This window comes from Cydia splendana, chromosome 12 (assembly GCF_910591565.1).
Source record: "Cydia splendana chromosome 12, ilCydSple1.2, whole genome shotgun sequence".
In the NCBI taxonomy this organism is placed as follows: domain Eukaryota; kingdom Metazoa; phylum Arthropoda; class Insecta; order Lepidoptera; family Tortricidae; genus Cydia; species Cydia splendana.
The window spans coordinates 18,099,339-18,127,169 of record NC_085971.1 but is presented as its reverse complement, the minus strand read 5'-3'; the positions used below and the strand labels follow the sequence as shown (position 1 = coordinate 18,127,169).

At 37.4% G+C, this 27,831-nt stretch overlaps 1 protein-coding gene and 1 long non-coding RNA gene across 3 annotated transcripts in view; one reads left to right on the top strand and one right to left on the bottom strand.

Moving 5' to 3' along the window:
• LOC134795643 (low-density lipoprotein receptor-related protein 2) overlaps window positions 1-27,831 on the bottom strand; it is a 404,540-nt gene that overhangs the window by 95,944 nt on the left and 280,765 nt on the right. Inside the window, exon 2 of one of the 2 annotated variants that reach the window (XM_063767542.1) lies at window positions 13,172-13,234. The exons of the other annotated variant lie outside the window; for it this stretch is intronic. Within the exon in view, the coding sequence (XP_063623612.1) occupies window positions 13,172-13,234 (63 nt within the window). The remainder of the gene's footprint in view (window positions 1-13,171; window positions 13,235-27,831) is intronic. 2 annotated transcript variants of the gene reach the window in all.
• Window positions 1-27,831, top strand: part of LOC134795746 (uncharacterized) — a 320,791-nt gene that overhangs the window by 222,021 nt on the left and 70,939 nt on the right. The gene's annotated exons all lie outside the window — the stretch shown is intronic.

Sequence of the window (27,831 nt, the reverse complement as noted above, 5' to 3'; positions counted from 1 at the left end):
AATATGGCTAAATCATAGATGTATATCTTACGGACGGGCCTTACAGGCACTAAAAATGGTACTAGTTAAGTGACAACTTACGAATTCAAGCCAACTAGTCTAACGCAACTAATTGCGACTAATCGCGCGCGTGATGCGAACTCATCACCCAATCGCGTTGTAGCTGTGTCATGTTGATGCCCCATTCTTATTGCCCGTAAGGCCAGTCCTGAGATATACGTCAATGGGCTAAATACGATTTCTTGCGGGCTACCCCTCCAGGAGTCCCGAGTTCTGGTCGTTTACCAAAGCTGCCGATACCATCTTCGACGATTTGACTCAGTCCAGAGGCGCGCTGTACGAACCGTCGACGATCCCAAACTCACAGTTATTGAACCTTTAGGAATACTGTTGCTTTCTGATACTAAAATTAAATAACAGGTCTCGAAAACTTCTCAGCAACAAACCTAATACCTTTAAACTATATCAAGAAAACATTTCACAAACTTAGAACAGCAAACCGAGGAAAATAACATTACATTCGATACTTAGAATGGACTATCTGAACAAGACCACCGAGTAAAGCTTGTGACATTGGTAGAAATTGTTTCGGATTGTCGTGGTCACAGTATTACTTACACACAAGAAGAATTCTAACACAAAAGACCTATTTACTTGCGAGACGTTGAGCATTTCACCAGTGTTAAGAACGCCACTGTTTTATAGATATTAATTCACATTTACAACCGGATCTATCGCGAATTTATTTTGTTACCTTGTAAATGTGATTTAATATGTGTTCAAAACGCGAAAATTTTTAAATTTTATAGATATGTCAAAATGCAAACCGAACTTAGGTCTGATCCAGGTACTTACATATACCTACATATTGGAATTTGACGTTACGTCCACAGCCCGAAGTAACGTTGGAATTACCGCATTTTCTAGCAGCTTTTGAGCTACTTTAAGAGCCCATCAACGTGCACACTACTGCTAAATAATCTTGATTATTTAAATTTAACGATAGGTATTTAAAAAAGGTGGCCGCTACGTACTGTATTTTGTATTTAAGTACCTTTTGAATAAATACAAAATACAGTAGCGGCCCCCTTTTAAATTTAAATAATCACGATTATTTAGCAGTGGCGCTAGTGTGCACGTTGATGGGCTCTTAAAAAAAGAGATGCAAAACGAGGTGTCGTTAATCAAGCTAAGTAATTTGCAAGCAATAAACATAGAAATTAAAAGACACACAGACATGGACATCCAGCCTGAGTTAAAAGTCCTTAATTAAAGTCGACCGGGATAAATGCGTCACTTGAGATAAATGCGTCTATTAAAGATTCTTTAAAAGGAACATTTTGAAATAGAATAAAATAGAGAGCGTTTATTCGTGAAAAAATAAATAAAAGAAAACAACAAGTAACACAACAACATAATGGTCACGACAACCCTCTCTGTTCGAAGTGTGGTCACTGAGCTTTTAATGCAGACGGCTGTAATAGTTATAATATGTTGCATTTCGAAGATATCTTCAAAATACGCATTTACCACAAGAAACGCATTTATCCCAGTTGACCTTATATTCTAGCCGCCCAAAGACCTATAAAAAGGTCTCCTGTTCCATTCTAATTTGAATCTTTGTTTTGATAAATCAAAATTGCATTTTTCTTGGCAAGTTTTGACGTCTGGCCGGCTAGAGGATAGGTGACTGTGACCTGCGAGTGGTAGCGTGTCTGTAACGGAGCCCGGCTGGCATCTAGGTTTCAATTCACTCGTGTGGAGTTATGATTTCGTTGTACACATGAATAGGATATAGAAAAGAGCGGAAGCGGACAGCGTTTTTCCAAATAGTTTTTGAAATAAAGGTGACGATCGCATGCGCTTCTCCATCGAATCGCTTTGTGTCTCTCTATCACTCTTCCATGTGTGATAGTGACAGTTGCGTTTCGTTCGATTCGGTTCGGTACGGAGCGTTAGCGATTGGCATGTTGTCTACGGGGCCTGAGGGCATACCGCGAACCACGTTCGACGTGTTGCTTCTCTGTCGCACTTATAAATTCGTACGTAAGTGTGACAGGGAGGCGACACGTCGAACGTGGTTCGCGGATACCGAAGCTCACTCGGTTGCGGAAGATATGTCAATTTAAAGCATTTATTAATGACAATCACAAAACATGTACGAACATGTTCAGGAAACCAAAGCAGAAAAACTCAATGAAATTCCTTTATTTTACACGCTTCAGAAATGTGCGATATCTTCTGTAAATATACTAGACTATCTAAACTGATTTATATTCTATTCTATTCTAAAAAGTAGGTACTGACGCCTCCATTTAGTACATAGAACTTTAACTTATGTACGTGGTAGGCAAATATCTAGATAAGTTACTAAAATCTACGCTAAACATGCTAAAATTCCGAAAAGTTTCTGGAATTATTCTACTTACAATAAATAGTAGTTATATCTATAGACTACGAGTACATACAATAGATAATATGTAAGTATACCTATAGTAACAATAAAACACAAATAGGTATACTTTAATACTATCCAATATTCTTTGAATCCAACACAGCTAAGAATACTTCAAGTAATTTCGTAATAAATCTACCCAAAAACAAAGTAGAAATCGCAGAAACAAACTCTGAATCTCACAGCTCAAGTCCAAAGTTGACATTATCTCGAAACTTTCGGACTTGCCCGCGTTATGATTGTTAAAACAGGTGCTATCTTGGAAAAAAGTTGGAGTCCGTAAGATAATACCTTTTCTTGGAAAGTCTACTGTTGGGAAGTGTTTGATAACAATTACTTTGTCATATCGCTTTTTAAGTTGCTATGACATGAGAATTAAGGGAGTGTGACGCGTGCGAACTGGGCGAATGGTGAATGAATTTAATTATTTACATATATGAATAAAACACTGTGAAAAAAAAATCAATGCTGTTGGCAACGTATTGTTGTAGTTAATATGGTTTACTCTAACCACATTAACTATAACGAGTGATATTTTAAACACTCGTATAGTCAGCAAAAAAAAGTAGTGTATCAGACTATGCGTTAAAAGTATCTTTCTCTGAAACTTAACATAAAAGACATGTGTGAGACAATTAAACTGTTGCAGATACTTTTGAACGCGAACTGTCGAGATATAATATGTATCTCTAAGAAATTGGAAAAGTATTCGAGAGTGGCAGATACTTATTTGGCACGTCGTTTCATACTCTACTGCATCCAGGCAGGTTTGTGGGTTCAAACAGGAAATATCCAATAAACTAAACTGTCAGCTCATTTAATTGTGAGTATCTCCAAATATTTTTTTTAAAGGGACGAAAATGTCCCAAAAAAGTTTTTAAGATCGCTAGCGCTTAAACACTATAACCACAAAACAAAAGAGTGGCGAAACAATCTCGCAGACAACAAAATAAATTGCTCGCGTCTCTCGGGAATTGTTTTTAAATTTTGTTACACAAACTTGCGAATTGTCACATCTTGCCAAAGCATGTGTTACTATTAAACCACTATATACTGAACCGCAGAAGCGATTATGTAATAATTGCTCTGTGAGCTGTAGATCGAACCCTCATGGATCCGGCCTTTTGAAAAATCTCTATAAAAATCATTTATAAGTCGAACCTGCTCACAAAATTTCACGAGAATGTGTTGAGAATTGAGAACAGGCGATAGCCGGACACACGAAATAATTATTAACTAAGAAGCTCTGATGCTTCTTGGTCAAACATCACCCAAGTGTTGTCCCGGCATTTACCACGGCACACATAATAAGGCTGTGACCCGATTGACATCCGGGATTAGGTGACACAAGCATTAGTTTTTACGTATCTGACTTTCCAACAGAAGATACCAGGGATTAGTCCTTCCACGCGATGTTTTTCTTCATCAAAAGGGATTTTGTACAAATGTTTTCTTACATATGCTCCAAAAACTCATTGGTACAAGCCAGGGTTCATACCAGCTACCTTCGGATTTAACGTCGCATGCCATACCGCTAGCGCCACCAAAGTGTTTTTAGAGTTAGACCAAGAAAAGTCTGCAGCGATTTTGATAGCCCACGCAGTGCAAGTGCCATTTTAAACGTCAAACTTCTATGAAATTATGACGTATAAATAACACTTGCACTGCGTGGGCTATCAAAATTGCTGCAGACTTTTCTTGGTCTAACTCTATTTGCTTTTCAGCTTCGTAGTCAATAAAATATCATATCATAAAAATATCATTTTCTGAGCATTAGACTCGCGTGTGTTCAGTAATAGGCTGAAATTACCCCCAGAGCGTGGCCGCAACACGATCCTATCTAAGTTAGAAAGGGACAGCATGCGTATTTCTGTAGTTGGAAAAATAATGTTGTAATGGAGAAGACAAGTGTTTTGAGGTTCTTTTAAAGTTCGTAGGGGAAAAGTTGGATATTGGTGCTGGTTTGTGTTTAAATATGTATGGACTTGTGTAAGTTAACTTTCTGATGTTTTTGTTGAAATGGAAAGTTAATTTAGTTTTGTGTTCTGTACCTATATCACCTATATGACGACAAAAAACACCGATTTAATTCTGACAAATATGTTATACATATATTCGGAGTATCGCACTTTATGGTAGAAAAACGTAGACTCTGACCCAGATTGACCTAAAAAGCCTGGAAGCTTTCGAAATGTGATGTTGGAGGCGTATGAAAGCTATAAAATGGACGGAGAAGATAACGAACGAAGAACTATCACGTAGAGTGAAAGAGAAGAGGATGACACTGAACACCATCAACAACAGACAGGGAAACATGATTGGACATTTGTTACGGCACGACAACTTCCTTAAAACCATCATAGAAGGAAAGATAAAAGGAAAGAGAGGCAGGGGCAGACCAAGACGTAGCTACGTAGACCAAACAAAAGAAAAAGCTTTGGTTAAAACAAGCCCCGCACTCCCCTACACACTGTTTTATACTCAACAATCTCAACACAGCCCCAGACAATCTCGCCCTAACTTTTATTTTTAAACCGTACAGAGTTAACCTCGAAAAAGTCAATCAAACTTAGCGCTCTCCACATAACTTTAAACTTCCCGAAGATGTGTGCTAACTTTTAGATTGCTTCAACCCACTTTACGGCTTAAGTTTGAACCTATTTTTTGCAGGTTTTTGTCAAGATTAAGTTAGTAGTTTGCGCTGTGACGCAGAGTTTTGCTGGATAATTCCAACATAGTTGACCTAGAAGTTTAACAAAAATAGACGCTTTTTAATCTTTTTTATCTTAAAACACGCTAAATTTATTATTATAATATAAATAACTAGCTACTTCCATTCTTTTTTAAAAGCTAACAATGATAAAGTCTGGTTCAATATAACACAAGTACATAAAAATATTTAGACTGCCTAATTCATATTGTTTTTGAGATTCTAAAAACTTTCAGTGTTACCCTCTTACCTGGAGACTATCAGTAAATTTACTGCTGTCTACATCATTTCATATTTTTCGACTGTCTGTTCTGTAATTTCGCATCTGTCATATAATTTCAATAATAATGACACAGATATCCTGTCACCCATAGCCAATTATGACAATAATTTAACGCTATAAAGCGGTGACCACATGCCCGCGGTCGTCCGGACTGATCTCGACGGCGTCACCGCAACGCGTAATGAGCTCGCTACGGTGACCAACCGGGCATCCATTTCGGGATATTATATCATTCAATTTGATTGAATAAATATTGTAATAAACATAAGAGGATTCTTATATGTATGTAGATATTATACTGCTAAGGTATGCAGGACATGCAGGTTACAATATACAATTGAATGAAGACATGTTTTCGTGTTTTTAGGGTTCCGTGCCCAAAGGGTAAAAACGGGACCCTATTAAATACTAAGACTTCACTGTCCGTCTGTCTGTCACCAGGCTGTATCTTATGAACCGACAGTGATAGCAAGGCAAAATGAAATTTTCACAGATAATGTACTCGTATTTCTGTTGCCGCTATAACAACAAATACTAAAAACAGAATAAAATAAATATTTAAGTGCTCCCATACAATAAACGTGATTTTTTTGCCGTTTTTTGCGTAATGGTACGGAACCCTTCGTGAGCGAGTCCGACTCGCACTTGGCCGGTTTTTAGGGTTCGTACCTCAAAAGGAAAAAACGGAACCCTTATAGGATCACTCGCGCGTCTGTCTGTGTGTCCGACCTTTCCCCCCCCCCCCCTTTATCTCTGAAACTACTGGGCCTAAATTTTTGAGAAAAATACACAACAAAATAGTACTTTACCTATAGATGACAGGAAAACCTATTAGAAATGTGCAGTCAAGCGTGAGTCGGACTTATGTACGGAACCCTTGGAACGCGAGTTCGACTCGCACTTGGCCGGTTTTTTCTATCGATCCAACTTTTACCTATTAAGGTTTTAGTTAGATTCTGCCCTTGTAAATGTGACTACATTATATATAGGACTTAGGAAACTAGACTTAGTTTCCGTGTAAAATGGCATTTACCCTTGATTAAAACGTGTAAAATTTCATTATGAAAACTACAAATTTCTGTTAACCCCCTCTTAAGTTTTCACTTATACAATCCTCTGAAGTATGAGTTAATGAAATCATATTCTAGGAATCTCATCGCAATGCTGCTTATAAAGTCTGGCGTTTTCTGAACAAAGTAATAATGCCTTCCGAGAATATGTACAAATTATAATACACTTAGCTCACATACATTATTAAACATTTAACTTCTGAGTAATTCCTGTAATAAATGAATACTGAAAGTTTTTCCAGAGATTCTGGCTTGGGTTGTTGCCAAATTTAATAGGGATATTCATTCTAGCCTTCAGTCGCCCACTGCTGAGCATAGGCCTCTCTTCGTGTACGCCACTTATCCCGGCCTGGGCTAGTCTCATCCAAAAGTGCCCCGCGATTTTCCGAATGTCATCCACCCAACGAGCTAACGGACGCCAGGCGCTTCTTTCATCCGAAAGCGGCCACCAATCCGTCAACATTTTGGTCCACCTGCCATCACTCTGCCTAGCAACATGTCCCGCCCAACTCCATTTAAGCTTGGAGATGACGTCACCCACGTCAGGGATATATGAGTAGTTTAGTAATTTAAGTCATGGCTGTGGCAAGTGTGTTGAAACGCATGTGTATTAGTCATTACACACATCGGCTTTCTTATTGCGCGCTCACTGTAACGTAGCACACTCGTATCACAATGTACTATATCGTAAGCAAGATCATTCTGGCCTCGAATGTCCAATTCCTGGAACCTGGAATGTCCATATGCCTCGAATGTCCAATTCCTGGAATGTCCATATGACTCGAATGTCCAATTCCTGGAATGTCCATATGCCTCGAATCATCATCATCATCATCTCAGCGATAAGACGTCCACTGCTGAACATAGGCCTGCCCTTTGGACCTCCATATATACCGGTCGGAAGCGACTTGCATCCAGGGTCTTCCGGCGACCTTTATAAGGCCGTCTGTCCATCTTGTGGGTCCACCGTTGTTATATTCTATTTGAATATTAACAACATAAGAAACCAAAGCCGAGTACAATCGAAAAGGCCATCAATAAAGACCCCATCCAATGCTATATCTTGCCTCAGCAATTCCTGTCGTTGCGGTGAAAATGCCCATAAAAAGTATTTAAATCACCCTTATATATCTTCACTAGATATTGGTAGGAAGACTTAATTTACATGCGCTAGCGGAAAGCTTTTTTGACAATGTTTTGTACGAGGGGCGAACTGAAAGTTTTTAGAATAGAGAAAACTGTAGCTATTAGGCGGTCATTGATCAAATGGCAGTACCAATGAGTTTCTCGAATAATGAACGTATATAATATCATACCATACGATAAAACTTAAGTACCTTGTACTTTTTGGTGATAAAAATTGGACTAGATTTTCACTCTGGTTTGGTATATGTCAGATAGCAGACGCTTTAAAACTAACGTATGTACCAATACTTGTGATTAGGTTGCCGAATGGACCCCAGATTCCCCTAGTGCGTCTTCTACAGCTGTTCCTAGGTAACAATATAGTTCCGCTCAGGTCATTTTTGACATCTGTCCCGCTTACTTCTGTAGTTGACCGTACTCCATATAGGTGTTTGGCATGGCTATCAGTATTATCGTGATACTCCGATATGTCAATATTAACGCGAGATTTTAAATCGTTTCGATTTTCCTATGATACGAATCAACATTTCGTTATGTGCATCGCGATATCCGTGGATCACACTATAATATTGATAATGTAATCCGTGTGGTTAAGGTCGCAGGGAGCCGATGGATGAGAGCGGCGCAAGACCGGTCGTTGTTGAGATACCATCAGGGGCAGGCCTAAGTCCAGCAGTGGACATCTTTCGGCTGATATAATGATTTCTAAGAACAAATTAAATTATTTTCTATGAAAATATTTTAATTTGTGTTTTTTCAAGTCAACACACTACTATTTAAAACTATAAACCCAAATAGATGTCATATACCTACAAAGGAAAAAAAATACCAAAGCCTCCAGTGTCCAGAGCTGGAATCAAACCAGCGTCCCCCGTTTACCGAACAGGTTCCTGAACCACTCGGCTATCCGGTCACGGTGGCATGGGTCGAAATTTCCAAGTATATGACAATTTCCTGAATGCTTGTGGCGCCCCCTATAATGATGATGATGAATTCGTGCCTTTCGACAATACTAAAATTCCTGGACTGGAGAGAGAAAAAATAAGTCGTCTCATATATCAGAATCCAGAAACATTAAGTATGCCCTTTACAAAACGCTGCGCTCCTATACTTTGCACCCCCGTAACTGCAGCTTAAACCCTTCGCCATATTCGTTATCTCCGCTCTATTTATTTCCATCACGTGTTTATAGGGACGGCTTCCTACATTGTAACGAATGGTATGTAAACACTTTTAACCTATTAACCTGCCTATAAGGATAAATATATCTATTTGGTTTGAAAAACAGAATAAAAGGCAAAAACATCAGCGAAAAAATGCTACATCAGGGGCCTTACCAATGATGTCCTTATTGCGAGGTTTAGGACCTAAACTGAATTGCTAAAGGACGGAGCTATATAAGTCGCATAACTCCGTCCCTTAGCAATTCAGTTTAGGTCCTAAACAGAATCGCAATAAGAACATCATGGTAAGGCCCCTGTTGTCGGCCCCTTGATTTTAGCCTTCATAGGCAATACCTAATTATAAACTTCTAAGATTAGATATAAATGAAAAGTGGCAAAATTCACTGTCTCGGGTGAGACCCTGTTTCACTAGCACATCGCTCTGTCAACTGAGCTACCGAGACTTCGAATATTTCCACCATATCACCCGACATATGAGCGGTGGTAGCCGAGTGGATATGACGTCCGACTTTCAATCCGGAGGTCGCGGGTTCAAATCCTGGCTCGTACCAATGAGTTTTTCGGAACTTATGTACGAAATATCATTTGATATTTACCACTAGCTTTTCGGTGAAGGAAAAACATCGTGAGGAAACCTGCATACATCTGCGAAGAAATTCAAAGGTGTATGTGAAGTCCCCAATCCGCATTGGGCTAGCGTGGGGACTATAGCCCAAGCCCTCTCGCGTATGAGAGGAGGCCTGTGCCCAGCAGTGGGACGTATATAGGCTGAAATGATGATGATGAATGATGATCACCCGACAGTGAATTTTTACAATTTTGAAATACTTCTAAGCTTTGCGGTATCGTTACTATCGATTACAAACTTTTCTGCTTAATGTTTTGACGACCGGTCTGGCCTAGAGGGTAGTGACCCTGCCTGCGAAGCTGATGGTCCTGGGTTCGAATCCCGGAAAGGGCATATATTTGTGTGATGAACACAGATATTTGTTCCTGAGTCATGGGTGTTTTCTATGTACATATAAGGATGTATTTATTAAGGATTATTTATCTATATATGTATATTGTCGCCTAGCAGTGAACGTTTCTGCTTAATACAAAATGAATGTTAGCTTCTACTCGTGACTTCACTTGGGTATTAGAATAGGGTATCTGACTGTATTTAAAATAAATTATTTTACAACATGCATGAAATAAAGCACCAGAAGATTAATAGAAAATTTAGACAACAGTTATTTTTAGACCCTATTTCTATTTTAAAACCCGTATAAAACTATAAAGAGTAGGTAATTTGATTGTGACGTCACACGCATGAAACACTTTCATATAAATTTCATAGTAGCAAAATCGTTTTGGGAGTTCGAAAAAAGAAACTCATTTAACTAGTAGGTAGTCAAATACCCAATTAAGTCAAATGTGATTTCCATTCTTATGTTTTCGGGTCTCAATAAAAGTAATAAGTAACGTTGGATGTTAATATTTGCAGCTTTTTTTTATATCGTAATGAATAACGAAATGAATAGCCATACACAGAAAAGTTTCTTAAGCGTTTCAAAATAACATAGGACCCTTTTTATAAAACGTTTGCCCAAAGCTCTCTCTTTCTTCGCCCATGAGCTCGGTATTTACGCCACAATAACCCGCATTGAGTATTTGTATTCAAAATATTTGTGTTTATGAGTAATGAAGTTAAAAGTCTATCAGGAGACATTCATCATGTCGTATTATTCTCACACTGATAGATATTTGTGAGATAGGTACATGTTTTTGTATTTGGTAACTTTTTTACGAATAACCATCACCTTTTGGTTATTTAGACTCAGAATCACGAGTACTATTGAATGAGACAGAGAAAAAAAGTGTCCCCACTTTTTCATACAAATTTTGGGTGTCAGTTTTGTAATGGTCCACACAAAATGTATGTGAAAATGCGTTACAAAACTGTCATTTTTTTGGGGCACATTTTTATTCTTTTTAAATCGATAGTCCTTGTGATTCTATGTAGAAATAACCCAAAAGTCGAGGAATTAACGCAGATATGTAAGGAAGAAAATTAGAATGGGATATCCCGTTCTAACAGAAAGAGGGGGGAGGGATACAGTCGGATGAATTCATCGCGGACAAAGTCCCGGGCAAGAACTAGTATACATTACTAGGGACTCTGTGAGTTGTAGGTATAAGTACATTAGTAATGACTCTGTGAGCTGTAGACATCGCAAGTTTGATACGCTTAAAAAATGTAAAAATAAAAGACACTATAGTTTACTTCGTTGAGTCACAGCGAACTCATAATGGTCTTAAGAGCCAACACAGTTACGGCACTTAAGTATTTTATGTCAATTTCCACCGTATTAAACATTTTCCAAAAAACGAAACGACAAAAAAATCTAACTACCTACCGAACCCTGTCACAAAATTTCACAAGAATCGGTTGAGAAATGCGATATAAATAAATATTATAGGACATTCTTACACAGATTGACTAAGTCCCACAGTAAGCTCAAGAAGGCTTGTGTTGTGGGTACTCAGACAACGATATATATAATATATAAATATGTATTTAAATACATAGAAAACAACCATGACCTAGGAACAAATACCTGTGTCATCACACAAATAAATGCCCTTACTGAGATTCGAACCCAGGACCATCGGCTTCCCAGGCAGGGTCACTACCCACTAGGCCAGACTGGTCGTCAAATTGCAGAGAACATCCAGACATACGAAAGTACTTTTGCCAAAGTTGAAAGTCAGTCAATTACATCAACAACGGTTTGTGATTCTCCGATTCATGCCGCCACGTGGTGGTCTCGTTTAGTCAAATTAAATACGGGTCACTAGAAACCGTTAGTTACCAAAAAAGGAATGGAAGTCACTTAGAATGAAGCCGCGAGTCGCAGTATCATCATGATTAATGTGTTTGTTACTTATAAGGGCATGCGACTAGCTGCCATCATTCTATTTTGAAATAGCTCTAAAGGCCATGCCACACCGGCTGCCTGTGCGTGCGCTAAAATGTTGGAGCCGCGCACGCACACGTCACGCAAGCGGTGTGTCGTCTCTCACAAGGATCTGTATATTACAACCCGCACGTGCACGTCTACGCACACGCACCTGGTGTGAACAGACTTAAGTATTTAGCGAAGGATACTTGATGATGACTTGAGCGAAATGCGAACTTTAATAATAATGAGTAATATTTTTTTATTAGCCTATAAGTGTCCCACTGCTGGGAAAAGGCCTTATGTTAAAGGCCTATATATTATTTAAAACATATTTATGTCGGGTCGGTCACGAATTTATTTTGTTTTTACCTTTACTTCTGATCTTAAAGACTTTTCGTTAGGTAGCTACGAGTACACTAATCCGTTTTGATATTTTGCAGAGACATGAGTAAATAATCCGCGACCACGACCAGCGTCTAAATTTCGGAAAAAAAAATAACAAAATAAATTCACGATAGACTTTTTTTTTCACTAGTAAGTTGCATTTGCCATTGCAAAGTCTGTGCAGAGTTAACTTGGTCCGCCTCTAGCCACCTTTGTCCCGGCCCTTGTGGACCAACTGTCGTGTATTTCGCACGATGGCAAAGTAAATATTTGCGCGCGGTCCCGCGTTCGAGTCCCGCCGATGATGGATTGGGGCACAATTAACTTACTTGCGGTAATAAATTGGGGTCAGTAGGGTTAAGGGAATTAGGGGTAGTTAGTTATAAATCTACCACTTAACTTAAGAGATTGGTAAAGGAATGAAATTGTGCGATGTTTTTCTAGGAACTATATTCTAGTTAAAGTATTTTACTATAAGTAAAGTATAGAAAGTATCTAGTTACTCAAAAAAATTAAATCTAAAAATTACAAATATTACTTGTAGCACAATATTACAATATAGGGTAAATACACACAAAAATTTTCAAAATAAACAAGACAAATCGAAAATACACACCCTTTTAAAAAAATACTTTTACAAACCCAAAAAATTAACATGATTAAGTAGTTATATGTTGTTTATTCTCATAGTTCACAAAAGTGTAAAAGTAAAAGTAAAAATAAACACAAAGTATATATACTTTGTGTTTATTTTTACTTTTACAGATAAGCAAGTAGTACCTAACTCATGAAATGTAAATATCCCAATATACTCGTAAACATCTTCAATAAAATAACTTAGAAAGAATCCCAATAGATACATAAAACACACGCACCTTACCTTCAAGAAGGAAAATACACGTAGAAAAATATTTAGTACACTAAAAAACGCTATGAGAATATAAGAAAAACACATAAAAACTACAAATAAACACTAACGCCCTCTACGACGTACCTTTGAAGCGTATTTTTTTTAAAAAGGGCTTGGACAGCCGACTCTTGACTCGGGCCACACGTCCTGGAAACATGTGCCAGTTCAATAAAAAATGGTACTTATTACTGTGTATTTCAACACGTTTTACCCTAACAGTTGTCATATTAGATCTACTTTATGGCTCCTCTTCACGTTGGGCCAACGCCAACGCCAACGAGGGACGCATGTATGCGTTAGAGGGATCAAGTGATATTGCTATCTCATTCTACCGCATGGCTGCGTCCCTCGTTGGCGTTGGCGTTGGCCCAACGTGAAGAGGAGCCATAACGCTCAATGCTCACACACACGGCGGGAGCGTGTGTGTGCTTGCGTGAGACGGTATCGGCCTGTCAGTTGTTCGGAACTGTCAAAATTTTGTTCGAACTGACACCGCGAACACTGAAGTTCGCAAATTGTGGGCATCTTTCTTCGCCACTCTAAATGTTGTGTAGGTATGTCAGTCAGTAATCATAACTCCTTAAAGAATGGAGGCGATTCAAAAGGTAACATAGCCAAGACGATAAAATAATTCATTAAACCTAAAAAATATTTCACTTTTTCAAGGCAGCCTAAATATAAATTCTTAAAGTGCCGAGTAAACTTAAAAATACAGCAATTAATTAACCTAAAAGGCATTAAATTAAAAACTCGTAAATTAGAAAAGCCTTATAAATACGGGTTAACGATATCCTTTAGAATATTTCTTAATGATAAGTAAATAATCTGACGCGGTCTTCGGTACACAGAACTAAAGGACTTAAGCGCCGTAGTTTTTCTATACATTTTCGTCTTTTTAGTGAGAGTAGGCATTGTATTCCTATTATTTTGAGAGCTGGCAGGTCGAACGAGAACGAGTGTAATTGATCTTGAGATTCGTACACTTTCGAAAAATGAGAAAACAATATAATTACCGGGCAGCTCGTCTAAATAAAAGACAATAAAAGTGACTATCACCGTACAACTACGTAGATACCTATCGGCTATCACCGAATAGCCAAGGTTTGCCATAATATGCGGCATTCTAATAAAACTCGCATACAAAAAACTGTCAAAGCGGGTCTGATTCTCATTATCTTTCAGCTATAACGAAGACAAGTAAAAGGGTTGCCAGAAATAATCCCACCTGCATTAATATCGCGAATTTGAAATTCAATTCTGACACTACCCGGCTACCCGGCTACCCGGCCCGGATCCGCGGATGTACCTCGTAAGTCGCAGATGAGATAAATAATGGAGTCGGAAGTCATCTTTAACGGCCCACTGATTAACAGTCCGCCGGACGGTATCGGCCTGTCAGTTATTAAAACAAAATTTCGACCATCCGGCGGACTGTTAATCAGTGGGCCCCTTTACGTAGGATTACTCAAACTTTTTACCCTGATGCGTACCCCTCATCAATTTCTGGCTGGCCTTATATGAACGCGAAAGTATAGTCCAACAAGAAATTGACGAAGAAATTCAATAAATGACTAAATTGTAAAATTATTGATGGTGCCACTTCCAGCGGCCCACACGGCACGGCACTAAGAGTATCTTACCGTATCTAACCTTTACCACATCGGCCGCATCCCAAATACATGAATAAAATGAATATTTCGGGCCGAATGCAGATTAGCGCGGCGGCGCAGACTCATTAAGGCCATTACCTGCAACAATAGATACAAAAATAAGTCAGTTATACACAGGATGAGGAATACAATTTTATTTATTAAAACATTATTAATCGTTTTTCAATGAAATGAAGAAAAAAACACAGCCTCGGCTGAGACTCGAACACGCGGCTCAGCTAATAAAACGGTTCGGTTTTTGGTGACCCACCATACCCTTAAGCAGCTAGACTGGATGGATGCCTCAAACTGATTCGAATCTCGTCCGGGATGATGTTCTAATTTTTTTTACATTTTCAGATAGTTACGCTGAATTTCTGGGTATAATTTAAAACGAAAAGTATATGATTTCGTCTGTCGTTACAATCACTTGTTAAACCTTTATCTCAAAGTGTATGAACTTAAAAGTCAAACAAAGCTTCCTATCTCGTAAAAATATCTAATTATATCTTCACAGTATCACAAACAACAAATTATAAAGAAAATAAATTCATTGTAAATTCTATCTTCTTTCTGGGTCGGTGTGGACGCTTCTAGAACATTCTAGAATTTTCTAGAGCGAGCCAATTTGTGTCTGCTTGCGTTGTCTGATATTAAAAATCCCTCAACTGTGTACGAGTTATATTATTATCGCAGTAAAGTATAATAAACAGTAGGTAATTTAAGTATTTTTGTTGTTTTCATTATAAAATGATATAGTAGATTGTTGACCAAGGGATGTAAGAGACCCATTTCTGGCAAGATATTTTAGCCAATATCCAATAGTTCGAGTCAAAATGGGTGCTTTTCACCCTAGTCAAACGCTCTAGTTTCTATTTTGAATACGAGTAAAGTAAAATACATATATTTTACAATAGTACTTATTTCTTGACAGTATTAACAATTTAGGTAAAATATCGTTATTTATGCAACCGAGGGTTAAATATGGAACCGAATTAAGATTGCTTATCGTAAAAAAAAAAACGTACCTACTTGGAAAGTAAAATGAAGATCAGAAACGGATCAGTTTCAGCCCGCTTCACAGATAAATAATAACTTTCAATGCATGAGAAATAAAAATATGATTTTCATATAGAAATTTGACATGTATGATGTCATTTCACAAATGCCACGCAGAGTTAGCATGGTCCGACTCTAGTAATCACTAGCTTGTGTGGTGCTAAAGCGGCCATTAAATTTATTATCTGTCTACAGATGTATTAGTGCATAATTGTTACATATCCATCGTATTTTCACGAAAACTTACGAACGTGTCTTGCTATTTCACTCAGTCTGGGTACAAAAAGCACTGACATTGCCTGAACTAGTATGACAAATGCGAACGTTTCCGAGAAAATACGATGGAAAACAATTATTTCATGTACTACCTTCGTTAACGCTAACGCATTAGCAAGCGCAAACTATCATAATACAGTTCATTAGCAAACAGAATGGGGTTCCGTTGGGGCCCTTTCGGAACCCTCAGTCTCCTCGGTGTAAATAACTGTACCTCTAACTGTTTCTGTAATACGCGGGTATAATGAGGGTTCGTGTTAAATGTAATATCCTGCGGATCCTCTCGTTGTATTGTGTTTATAAAATATAAGGGTTTGTCTGTGTTGTGAACTTGTATAGAGTTTTCTTACAGGAATCTAATTTTAATAGTAGGAATGAAAGGTTTAAAAAAAATACGAACAATAATAATGAACTGAACCAAAAACAAAGTGTTAAGGAAATTTTTATAAGAAAATTTTGGCAGACGAGAAATGGCGTTAGACTAGATTCTAGATAAGTATAGTAATATTTTAACCGAATTTTACTGCTTAATGGTAGAAATTTGTCCAGTTTTAATTTTCTTCATTTCAATAAGAAACTTAATCCATATTAAACACACAAAAAAACGATGACCACTATAGCCAGTATATTCTTAACGGAAAAAAAATCATGACACTCGATGATGTCATAAACACTACTGACTATCAGTACCGTCTTTACCATAAGGGCACACGGGGCCCGTGCCCAGGGCCCCCGTCCTCAGGGGGGCCCGAAGGACAGAAAGTAACAGTATATTTGATTATCCATAATAAATAGAAGATCATAGTAGAAAAATGTTAGTTTAATTAGCTTTCTTTACATTCCAAAAGGGCCCCAAATTGTTATGTGCCCAGGGGCCCCAGCATAGTTTAAGACGGCCCTGCTGACTATATCAGTGTACTGTCCACAACATTCGTTCCCGTAATGTCTCAGGTACAGTCAGCTGCATAAAGATAAAAACTTGCCGTGGAATGAAAATGTTCTTACGGCCTTATTGCGCGATCCTAATAGGCGGCGAGTAAGTCTTTGAATAACTTTTGCAAAACTTGGAAATATTCATGAGAAATATACGAGATGGATGAGTTTCGTAATTTATGTGTTCGCACTTTTGTTACAGTGTATTTGACTTATTTGGATTCGAAAATCTTGCTGCAGACTTTTTAGTGTGTAGACAAAGGGATATGCTAAGTTTGATAACACACGGATATAACGAGTAACGACTACCATTTGTTACCTACAAGCGGACATGCCGCCGTTCGCCGAATGGTAAGTAATATCAAGTCAAAATATGATTGGCCAAGTTTAGAAAGCGATAATATGTTAGAGATTTCGTGAAAAAATGCAGCAAATGCCAAGTAACGAATGCGAAGTAACGAAGATTTAAGAGGAAAGGGGACGATCACTTCTCCATACAAACGAAATCCTCATTTTCCCCCCTGAATATTGGCATATTGGAAAATATTTTTACACAATTTGGTGTAGGTACTTAGGTATTAAACACCACTATGTCTGACTGTCCGAAAAGCGTTTTTCAATAAAAGATACAACGTAGGTTGGGATCGTGTAGTCTTTTATATGAAAAAAAACGAGGTATAGTGAAAAGTGTTCATCCCTAAACTGAAACACATAACTTCATAACAAAATAAAAGAAAATAAAGACACAATATAAAGTCAAGACACAGCGTAGTATTACACTAGCAACAACTGTCACATAAACTCAGTGTCTGCAATATGGCGACACAGATGTCGTCGAGTTCATATTACACCTGCACTTGTCTCCGCGAATGTACGGGACAGTGCCTGACTCTAAATTAATGGTGACATTCCATTTCTAACTGCAGCTGCAATACTGTCAATTTTACTATGGAAATTGACAATGACAGCGACGCGTTCAGTACCGGTAGTGCAGCTGCGGTTAGAAATGGAATGTTACCATAAATTTTAAGTAAATTTAGCTAATCTCTGGATTATTTCACTAATGAATTCATTTTTCACTATTGGTTCATTTTGTGTTCACACGAAAATGAACACAAAATGAACCGTCTGATTTCACCTTAAATTTCATTCAAAGCGTGACGTGCGTTCATGGTTGCGATATGTCTATTTATGTGCGATACTGAACAGCGCGCCAAGCGGGCCGTTTTGGAAACTCACTTCGTCAATTTCCTTGATAAAATGAGTTTATTTGACTCAACAAAATGATAAATCGTTTGTAGTATTTTAGGCACTTTATTCATAAAACCTTTATTACCTAGATAATGGATGGATATAAGAGTCTTTTACTCTTGATTTTTTCTATGCCTAAGATTTTTTTTTACTCTATCCATCGCATAAAACTTACTTAATACAACATTATAATATTAAAGGATGTTATTAAATCTCAGATTTTCCACGCGAAAAAATCCATTTTTAAACATGATAATATTTCTGGCAGAAAAACAGCCGATTTCGCTCAATATCAGATGATATCTGAACTTAATATCCTGTCGAGAAGATTTCATATTTGAAGCCTTCTTCTTTAGTTTTTAGGGTTCCGTAGTAAGGAGACTTTTTCAGACAGAAGTTGTCCTTTTTAACGCCCTAGGAAGTTACTATCAAAAACTATTGCGGTTTATTCGATTTTTGACAAAGTTGCGTTCGGTGCTCGAGGTCACAAACTTGGATTATTCATTGGGCCAACATCATAAACAAGTCTGCAAAAAATCAGAACTACCGGATTTGACGCAAACGCAAAATGTATAATTTTACTGTATTATTACCAGGCATCGGAGTTTTTATCGCATGGTAAGACTAATAGCAAGCTATGGAGTCGACATTTGCCATAAATGTAAACTCTTATTCATACTCATACTCATTTATTTAATTTATCTTGAAATGCCTTTAGAGCGGTCGGTCGTGTATATTGAAGTTCCAGTGGATTTCGTTTGATGAAGAATACTGTTGATATGTTTTAAAATAAATTTATGTTTCAATTGGGTGAGTTGTACTTCACAACTCAAGCACACTCTAGCAGATTTTTCATAGTCATATTGTAAATCGTTGTATGGATCTATCCATGCCAAAATTGCAGCTATTTCTGGGTTAGGCATAATAATTAATTATGGAATAATCCACAACGTATTTACCACTTACAGATATAAATAACTACTACGTTTGCAATCACCAGTGATTGACATATGATAAATACTAATCAATTTTATCAGCGGTCAGTACCTACATGACATTAGGTCTTTCGCAGCGATGTAGTTTGTATAGTTGTATGTTAAAATAGTTGAAGTTATGAATTCATAATGTAATAGAAAAATATTTTTATATATAATTCGACTAAGATAATATACACGACCGACCGCTCTAAAGGCATTTTAAGATAAATTAAATAAATGAGTATGAGTATGAATAAGAGTTTACATTTATGGCAAATGTCGACTCCATAGCTTGCTATTAGTCTTACCATGCGACAAAAACTCCGATGCCTGATTATTACCTTAAGTAGTAAATTCTAATTTCATTAAATTGATATATACAGGATGGCTAAAAAATAGGTGCCGTTGCCAGGGAGGTTTTGGGATTATACTGAGCAACTTTTACTATGGGACCAACCTCGAAATCGAGAAAAATTTTTTGGCTGTTTCATACATTTTGGCTGGTCTATTTTCTATGGGAGGGTAAATTAATATTTCGCGATTTCAGCGTTGGTCCCATTGTAAAAGTTGCTCAGTATAACTCCAAAACCTCCCTGGCAACGGGAATGCACCAATTTTTTAGCCAACCTGTATATTAAGAAATAAAATTCAATGCAATTCATGTATCTGCTACTATTGTAAACTAGTATTTTCACTCTGCATCAGTATCTCAAATACGAGCAGTTTTCTGCATTTCTCGACGTCTGTTACTTTGTGGCCATTCGATAGTTTAAAGTTTAAACAAATACGACACATCTCACAAAGTAAAATTGTTCTCATTGTTGACCTTATTCCGATGGAATAGAGTTCAAATCGGTTTGCAATTACGTTTACATTTTATAAGTTAATGGTAGTTAGGTCCCTTTTGAATAAGATACCGTTTCTTTGACTTTGACGAAAACATTCCGAAGCTGGTTTAATCCTAAGGAAATGCACAGAAACCTGAAAAGACGCAATGTTATTTCGCTTTGGAATAAAACACAATGTAGAAAAGTTGGTTTCATGTGAACCTTTGCATACGAAACCCTAAAACAATATTAGTAGTCGTAAAGTGTGAATAAACTATGAAACTACTTTGAGCCAGTTTTTGCATTGCGAAATAGTGCGAATTAATAAACAAAAATTTTACGTTTGTAAATAAGCACGCAAGAAAAAATATAAATAAGTCATAGTAAAAGAAATAACATCAAATACATAGTAATAATCTTTATTTTCGTTGCATGAAATATGTATGTGGCTAAATTTATTATTAATAATAATAAAAAAACATTAAAACTAAAAACATTATAGTGCGAGTTGTTTTCTATAATTTTTACATGCAAAATATTATCACTTTTTTTAATGATACCAATTCTATCTTTTCTTTCATCATATCAGCCGTATATAGTCCACTGGTGAGCAATTGAGCATAAGCCTCTCTTCTAGTACGCCACTTGTCCCGGCCCTGAGCTAATCTCAACCAGAAAGCATGTTTTTCGATTATAAGTACATATTTTTAAATAAATTTTAATTATTCTAACTTAGATAAAAGTTTTCTGTTTATCTCCACCATTAAAATAATAAAAAATATGAAGTTAATCCATTAAACCAAATAACATTTTAGGCTGTTCAGTGATTATTTAGAGCCGCTCCGCAGATTTATGCAAGCTCTAAATTATTTTAACTACACGAATGTCTGTTGAGATAACATAATTACGTTAATGTTACTGGAATTTAACATTTGTGTAGCTCATCGAATAAACAACTATCAACAGCACTTAATATGAATATTTCATAGTAATATAATATAAATGTATCAAGTTATCAACACCGGCAGTACCGTCTTTACCATAATCCTCAGGGGGCCCCGAAGGACAGACAGTAACAGTATATTTTATTACCCATAATAAATAGAAGATCATAATTCATAGTAGAAAAATGTTAGTTTAATTCGCTTTCTTTACATTCCAAAAGGGCCCCAAATTCTTATGTGCCCAAGGGCCCCAGCATAGTTTAAGACGGCCCTGAACACCGGTCTAGTCCTGTAAAGTCATAAACGGGCCTCAGGCTGCCTTTCCACTGAGTCAACCACGGAGATTGGCGGAGATGAGACATCTCTTCCCCACTCCGCTTGCTTACAACCAATGATTATTGCTTGATTCCCGCACTTTTCCTCCCATCTCCACTTTAGTGGAACGGTAGCCTAAGCTACACGTCACGCGCCATATACACCCAGCTGCAAAATTACATGGTCATTTTATGAACGAATTCATTCACAATGTGTCAGATCATTAGCATTAGGTACCTATTGGTTTGTTTTCTAAGTCCTAATTGCCATGCATTTTTTTCGAGAATTTCCAAGGATACTGAGGGCCTACCGCAAACCACGTTTGACGTGTTGCCTCTCTGTCGCACTTGTAAATTTGAACGTAAGTGTGACAGGGAGATAACACGTCGAACGTGTTTCGCGGTATGCCCTATGAGCTCCCCTTAAAAGTAACACAATTCCCTTGCAGCTCGAAACAATATCAACCGACACGAATTCTTTTCACCCATAACAAATCCTTTGGGAGCCGCGATCCCAACTACCCACTAAACCTAAACACATACTACAAGCTGAAATCAACCTTACACCTAACACACAAAGTCTAATTTTGTTTAAAACTCTTTAAATAGTTTAATTTCATCGTAAGAGTTCATAAGTCCTGGCGCAGACATTAATAGGGATTATACGGGTAGTAGCGGAATTAACTTGCATTTTCACGAGTTTCATAAAGGTGGTATTCTACCTGTCCATTCTTTGGTCAAATGTGCATTGCGTCTCACTCTCTCATCAAGCAAAATGTGAGACGCAAATATACATGGGACCAAGAAATTGTACGGAATAGTACCCTAAGGTAGCTCGTTGATAGGTTCTAGTTTAAGCTACTGCGCTTCAGTAGGTTATTCTGAAGAGGGAATTTTAAAGTCAGCAGTTTGGATCTTATAAGGTTACCAAGGTTAGACGGGTGCAGAAGCGTTATCATGGCTTTTATCACCTGTCACGCCATGCGTCACTTTCGCACTTACGTATTTGTTAGAACGTGACAAATGATAAAGAGCCGACCATCTTACCCTACAGCAATATGGTCGCCTTTTTATCTTCTATCACCATGCCTGTCACGTTCTAACAAGTATAAAGGTGCGAAAGTGACGCATGACGTGACAAGTGCTAAAAATGCGACCATGGTAGCCGTGTACATAGTTTGGATTAGACGTTTAAAAAATGCGAAGACAAGTGAAACTTATTAACTTACTATAAGTCGATCTTGATAAAATTTGACATAAGTGCTCTCTTATGCCGTTACAGTTTGAACAAGAAAAGTTTGCAACGATTTTGATAGCACACGCAGTGCAAGTGTTATTTTAAACGTCAAACTTCTATGGAATTATGACGTATACATAAGACTTGCACTGCGTATGCTATCAAAATCGCTGCAGACTTTTCTTGGTCTAACTCTATGTAATATTTAAATATTATAACCGTATTTACAATAAGATGAACTGAACTATTATTCGACGTCATTTATCATTCATTTAAAAGTCAATTCTACCAACTAATATAAGGAAATAACTCAAAATTTATCATGGTCGTATTTTTATCACCTGTCATGCCATGTGTCACTTTCGCACTTACATATTTGTTAGAACATATTGACAAATGATAAAGAGACGATCATCTTAGCCCTACTGATTACTTAATTGGCCCCACATGTGGATAAAATGCAACTTTCTCATTCGTTTTTGAACAATCAAGAGGAATACTACTTCGTGTGCTGATAAACATATTATCTCACAATATTTATTTATTTTATTCATTTAATCTTTATTGCACATAAGAAAACACACTGTACAAAAGGCGAACTTAATGCCATAAGGCATTCTCTACCAGTCAACCTTTAGGCAAAGCAGATAAGTTCTCAAAAAGTTCAAAGGAGTGAATATTCTCCTTTGGCTTTTAAAAACAAAAACAAAGCTGTGTTAAAATTATCAATTTATCAGCAATACGCACATTTAAAAAAATTGCCAGCGTATTTACGAGTCTGTAATTCCACAATTTCCTTGAGGAATACCTTTTCATTTCTTTTCTTTAATTGGCTATCCGACCTCCAGCCTTAAGACCCTTGGGGTCTTAACCTGACATCTATCACTTATCAGTTGTAAGACGTAGGTCAGCCATTGGGGATACACGTAGGTAGTACTGTAGGTCCTAATTCAGACCCTTGGGAAATTGATTTATAGAGAAAATATCGACACTAAGCTAGGCGACCTAACACATTCAGTGCCAAGAACCCGACTGTCGGGTACACTGTTCGTAGCGACTACGCGCTCCATACGGCGAAACCGTGGCTACGCGCTACGAGCGTAACCCGTAGCACTTAGTGGCAATGAATGTGCTAAGCAATAATTTAAAACATTTCTTTTACTGTACGGACGGACTTAATGCTGTTAAGTATTATTTACCAGCCAATATTCGGGAAAAGGATATAACGTCAGATCTAATGACAACCAAAACTCACTAACTAATAGGGAATATTAGGCAAAGCTCTGCGTAGGTGGCACCTTTGTGGCACATACAGTAAACAAACCACATTGACACATCACACGTCACGTCAATCACATGGCCTACCGCGAAACAAGAAAATCGAAATTTCGTTATCTAATCTCTCTGTCACTCTTGCATATTCGAGCGATAAAGAGGCAGATAACTAAATTGCGATTTTCGCGTTTACCGGTAGGTCCTTGTTAACAAACCGCCTTGATGCATCAATGTCATATTCTATTGTCTGTGAAAACTTTTCAAAAAACAGTTTAAGGCACAGTATGTATAAGTTAGTCTATGAATTTACTGAGTCGGTAGGCTGCACTCTGCACTGAGAGAAAAAACTAACAAAAACACACTTAGAATTACAAAAATAAAACTTAATCCGGGGACAAGGAGAGTCAACTAATAGGAACAAATTGACTTTTGCAATTTCCATTTAGTAGGAAATACAACTTCTATATTTGTAATTTGAAGTATGCTAGAGTAATTTCAGAAATTTGGTTTTGTTATTCCGAGAGGTGCTTTAGCAATATCGGAGGTGATGACGTCATGGGTGAAAACTAGCCGTTTTGTAATTCTAAGCGTGCTTTAGCAATATCGGAGACGATGACGTCATAGGTTTTACTAAACTGTACTGCGATTCCAAGCTAGCTGTTGTTATTCTAGAGATAATGACGTCACAGGCAAAAACTAAACTGTTTGCAATTCCTCCGCCCCTAGCAAACGGGCGCCGCGAGAGCATGTCGCGCGCGTGGTAGCTACCCGTCTCTATTTCTGTCTGTATGAATAAAAAAGCATTTGGTAGTATATCTCTGTACTGAAGAGGCACTATAAAAGCCTGTCGAGATATTCTACCCATTCCTTTCTTATTCATACAGTCAGAAAGAGACTAGTAGTTATTACGCGCACAACATGCTCTCGCGGCGCACCTGTGCTAGGGAGGTTGGAATTGCAAACAGTTTAGATTTACCTTTGATGTCATTATCACTAGAATAACAACAGCTAGCTCGAAGTTGCAGAACAATATATTCCTGTAGACCCCAACTACACAGTAGGTCGCGGGTTAATATGTCCATGGCCCACAATATATCCTAAATTTATTATTTAACTTAAGTATGTTTTAAACAAAGAAGACACGAGACACGCCCGCCCGACATCCGACACAATACTAACTCTAACCAAATGAACGTAGCAAGTAGCTGTGTTGGTATTACAAAACTCGTTTAGTGATTGGTACAACAATGAACATAAACACAACAAGTCTATCTATTAAATACCAGTAAACTTTGTAATGTCGCTATAGTAACAACTGAATTGTTATTTTAAATGGGGTAATGTTATTCCCGCGAACTCGTTTTTTAGATATTACAAAACTATGTAAGTGAGACATTTACTAAAATCATAACTTGAAATCACAGATGCTTTTTTTCCAAAAATCACAAACTTTACTAGTAAAAATCGGAGAATTTTAGTAGTAATAAAAATGGATTGTAACAAATACTGAACTTTGTTTAATGCTCCATTTACTAAAGTCTGTTTGCTGAAATTAGATTTAGTATTACTGAGCTGTTTGTAGAAATAAATAAATTTTACAGAAATAGTGAAACTTCCATGATTACTACTAAAACTTCATTTTTTCCCCCAGTACAGAACTGTTTATTAATTCCTGGTGGTGATTTTTCTCTCAGTGTGGCGGCAGAACATTGCAGTAATATCCCCTGTTACTAAAAGATAACTAAACAAAAATCTACCTTATCAAAGTACTAATACGGTTAATTATGGTTATGTTATGAACTTGTGGTGGTAGTTAGTGAGTTTTAGTGATCAGTTGTCACCTAACGATAAGTTGTCGGCTGATTTGACAGAGACATCGGCGATAAGACCACATTTAATCTCTTTTCCCTTTTTTTAAATATTTTATCGTGGAGGATTCAATCAGTTATTTGCATTTCCAAACCAAAGGTGTTTTCGCTTATTATATACTATATTAAACTATACAAGATATCGAAAAACTTGATGAGTAGAACTTGTAGCAAATTTAATAAGCTTTAATTTTGTAGAAAACATCATGTCTCTAGGACGCATAGTTTCCGAGATATAAGTAAAAAACCGAAAAACGGGACCTTCAAACCCCTCCCTCCCCCCCAGCACCAGGGCTAAGGGCGGGGACTTTTGATATGTTCACCTCCTAACTACTCCAAACAAAGTTACGGAGTCAAAAATTGTGTTCGTAGCATTTCCCTCTACAACCTTTTTTGGGCATTCATTTCCAAAACTTTGTTTTATACAGAAATCACGAAAAAAAAAACGTTTATTTTTTATCAATGCAATACCAAAATAACGTTTTTGCGTGATTGTGTGGATAACGCAATTGGTTTTTGTATGGAAAGCGACCCACCTTAAGTTAGATGAATCAGGTAAGTACAGACCGAAGCCAACTTTTTTACATCAATTATGAAATATTTGACTTTTTTATATCATCTAAAATATCTGCTATTCAAGCGTCTGTACCACATAAACCAAAGCAGGGTTCGCAAACCTTTTTCCCACTTTAATAACAAAATCCAGGTGCGCTAAACCTTTCCTCTTATCCCCCAAAATTACGCCCAGAGTTCATTATAGTTGGACCGAGCATTTTTAGGGTCAACTTTATTCGTTGCCCGTTCGTTCGGTGCACTCTCATAAAAATGCAAATTCCGCGAGAGAGAGACGGACGTATTATGTTAATTATCGCGAATGCGCCATCTTTTTTACACATTTTTCACCATTTCGTGTGTTTCAAGTTCTTATTTATTCCCTCTAAAACGTTTTATCTTCGGATTTACGCTGTATGCTGGTGGTTTTTTTTAAAGCTAAGAGTTTCCGCATAAATTGTGGGAATTTGAATATTGAAATGCGTTTTTACTTATGTTGATGTTTCGTTATTTAAAGGAGTTACTTTTAATGACTTGAAGTTTTCCTCATGTGTTGCGTTATATTTTGGTGATTTAAACTAAATATCTGTTCCTGATTTATGTATGTACCTATATCATTAAGTAGGTATTTACTAGGGATATACCGACTAGTCGCCGACTAGTCGGGAAAGCCGACTATCCGGCCACATTTGTAGTCGGCGATTAGTTGGCGACTAGTCGGCAAAAATGGCCGATTAGTCGGCACTTTATTAGTGAAAGAAAAACAGAAAAAAAAAGAAATCAACAGTAAATATTTACCATAATGTTTTATGTCTATTTTACTAAAATACCTATTCAGGGTGCATACGAAAACTTTTGTTCATAAAATTGACCGTTGGATCATTATCATATGTTGGTGGGCTGGTGTTTTCCTCTACAGGTCGATCTCAGCTGATTCTCGTTTAACTTCATGGGCAAGTTCGATAGTAAAATAATTTTATTATTATTCTTTTTTTTTAATGGTGGAGCCATAGGAAACTATTAATGTTATTGCAAAATTTAGACAGGGCACGTTGCTCGTAAATACGCTAACCACAGGGGATAGGTTCTTAACTACGTACGGGAAATAGAGCATTGGAAATACCTCCTTCAAGCTGTACTGACGGTCTGCTAAGGATCGCAAAATAAAAGAAAGACAGAAATTGAACGAGGATTCATGTGATAGGTCTTTGAACCCGTAGAGAACACCTTTTAGCCAAGCTAATATGATGAATAGCGCAATCAAAGGAGCAAAACTATTGTTTTTCACCAGAACTTATACGAAACTAATGATTTGGCCGACTAGCCGACTAGTCGGCCGACTAATCGGCCATTCGAGCGCCGATTAGTCGGCTAGTCGGCTAGTCGGCCAAATCAATAGTCGGTACATCACTAGTATTTACATATAATATACTCGTATATCTTCGTTGGTTGGCGGGCCTTGACGCTTTCTAGTACTGTACGGATATGATGGTCGTTCTTGTCTACGTGACAGCGTGATAAAACGGTGTCCGTCACTTTCTGATCCCGCGGTGTTAAAAAGTGACAGATATTATATCAGTGG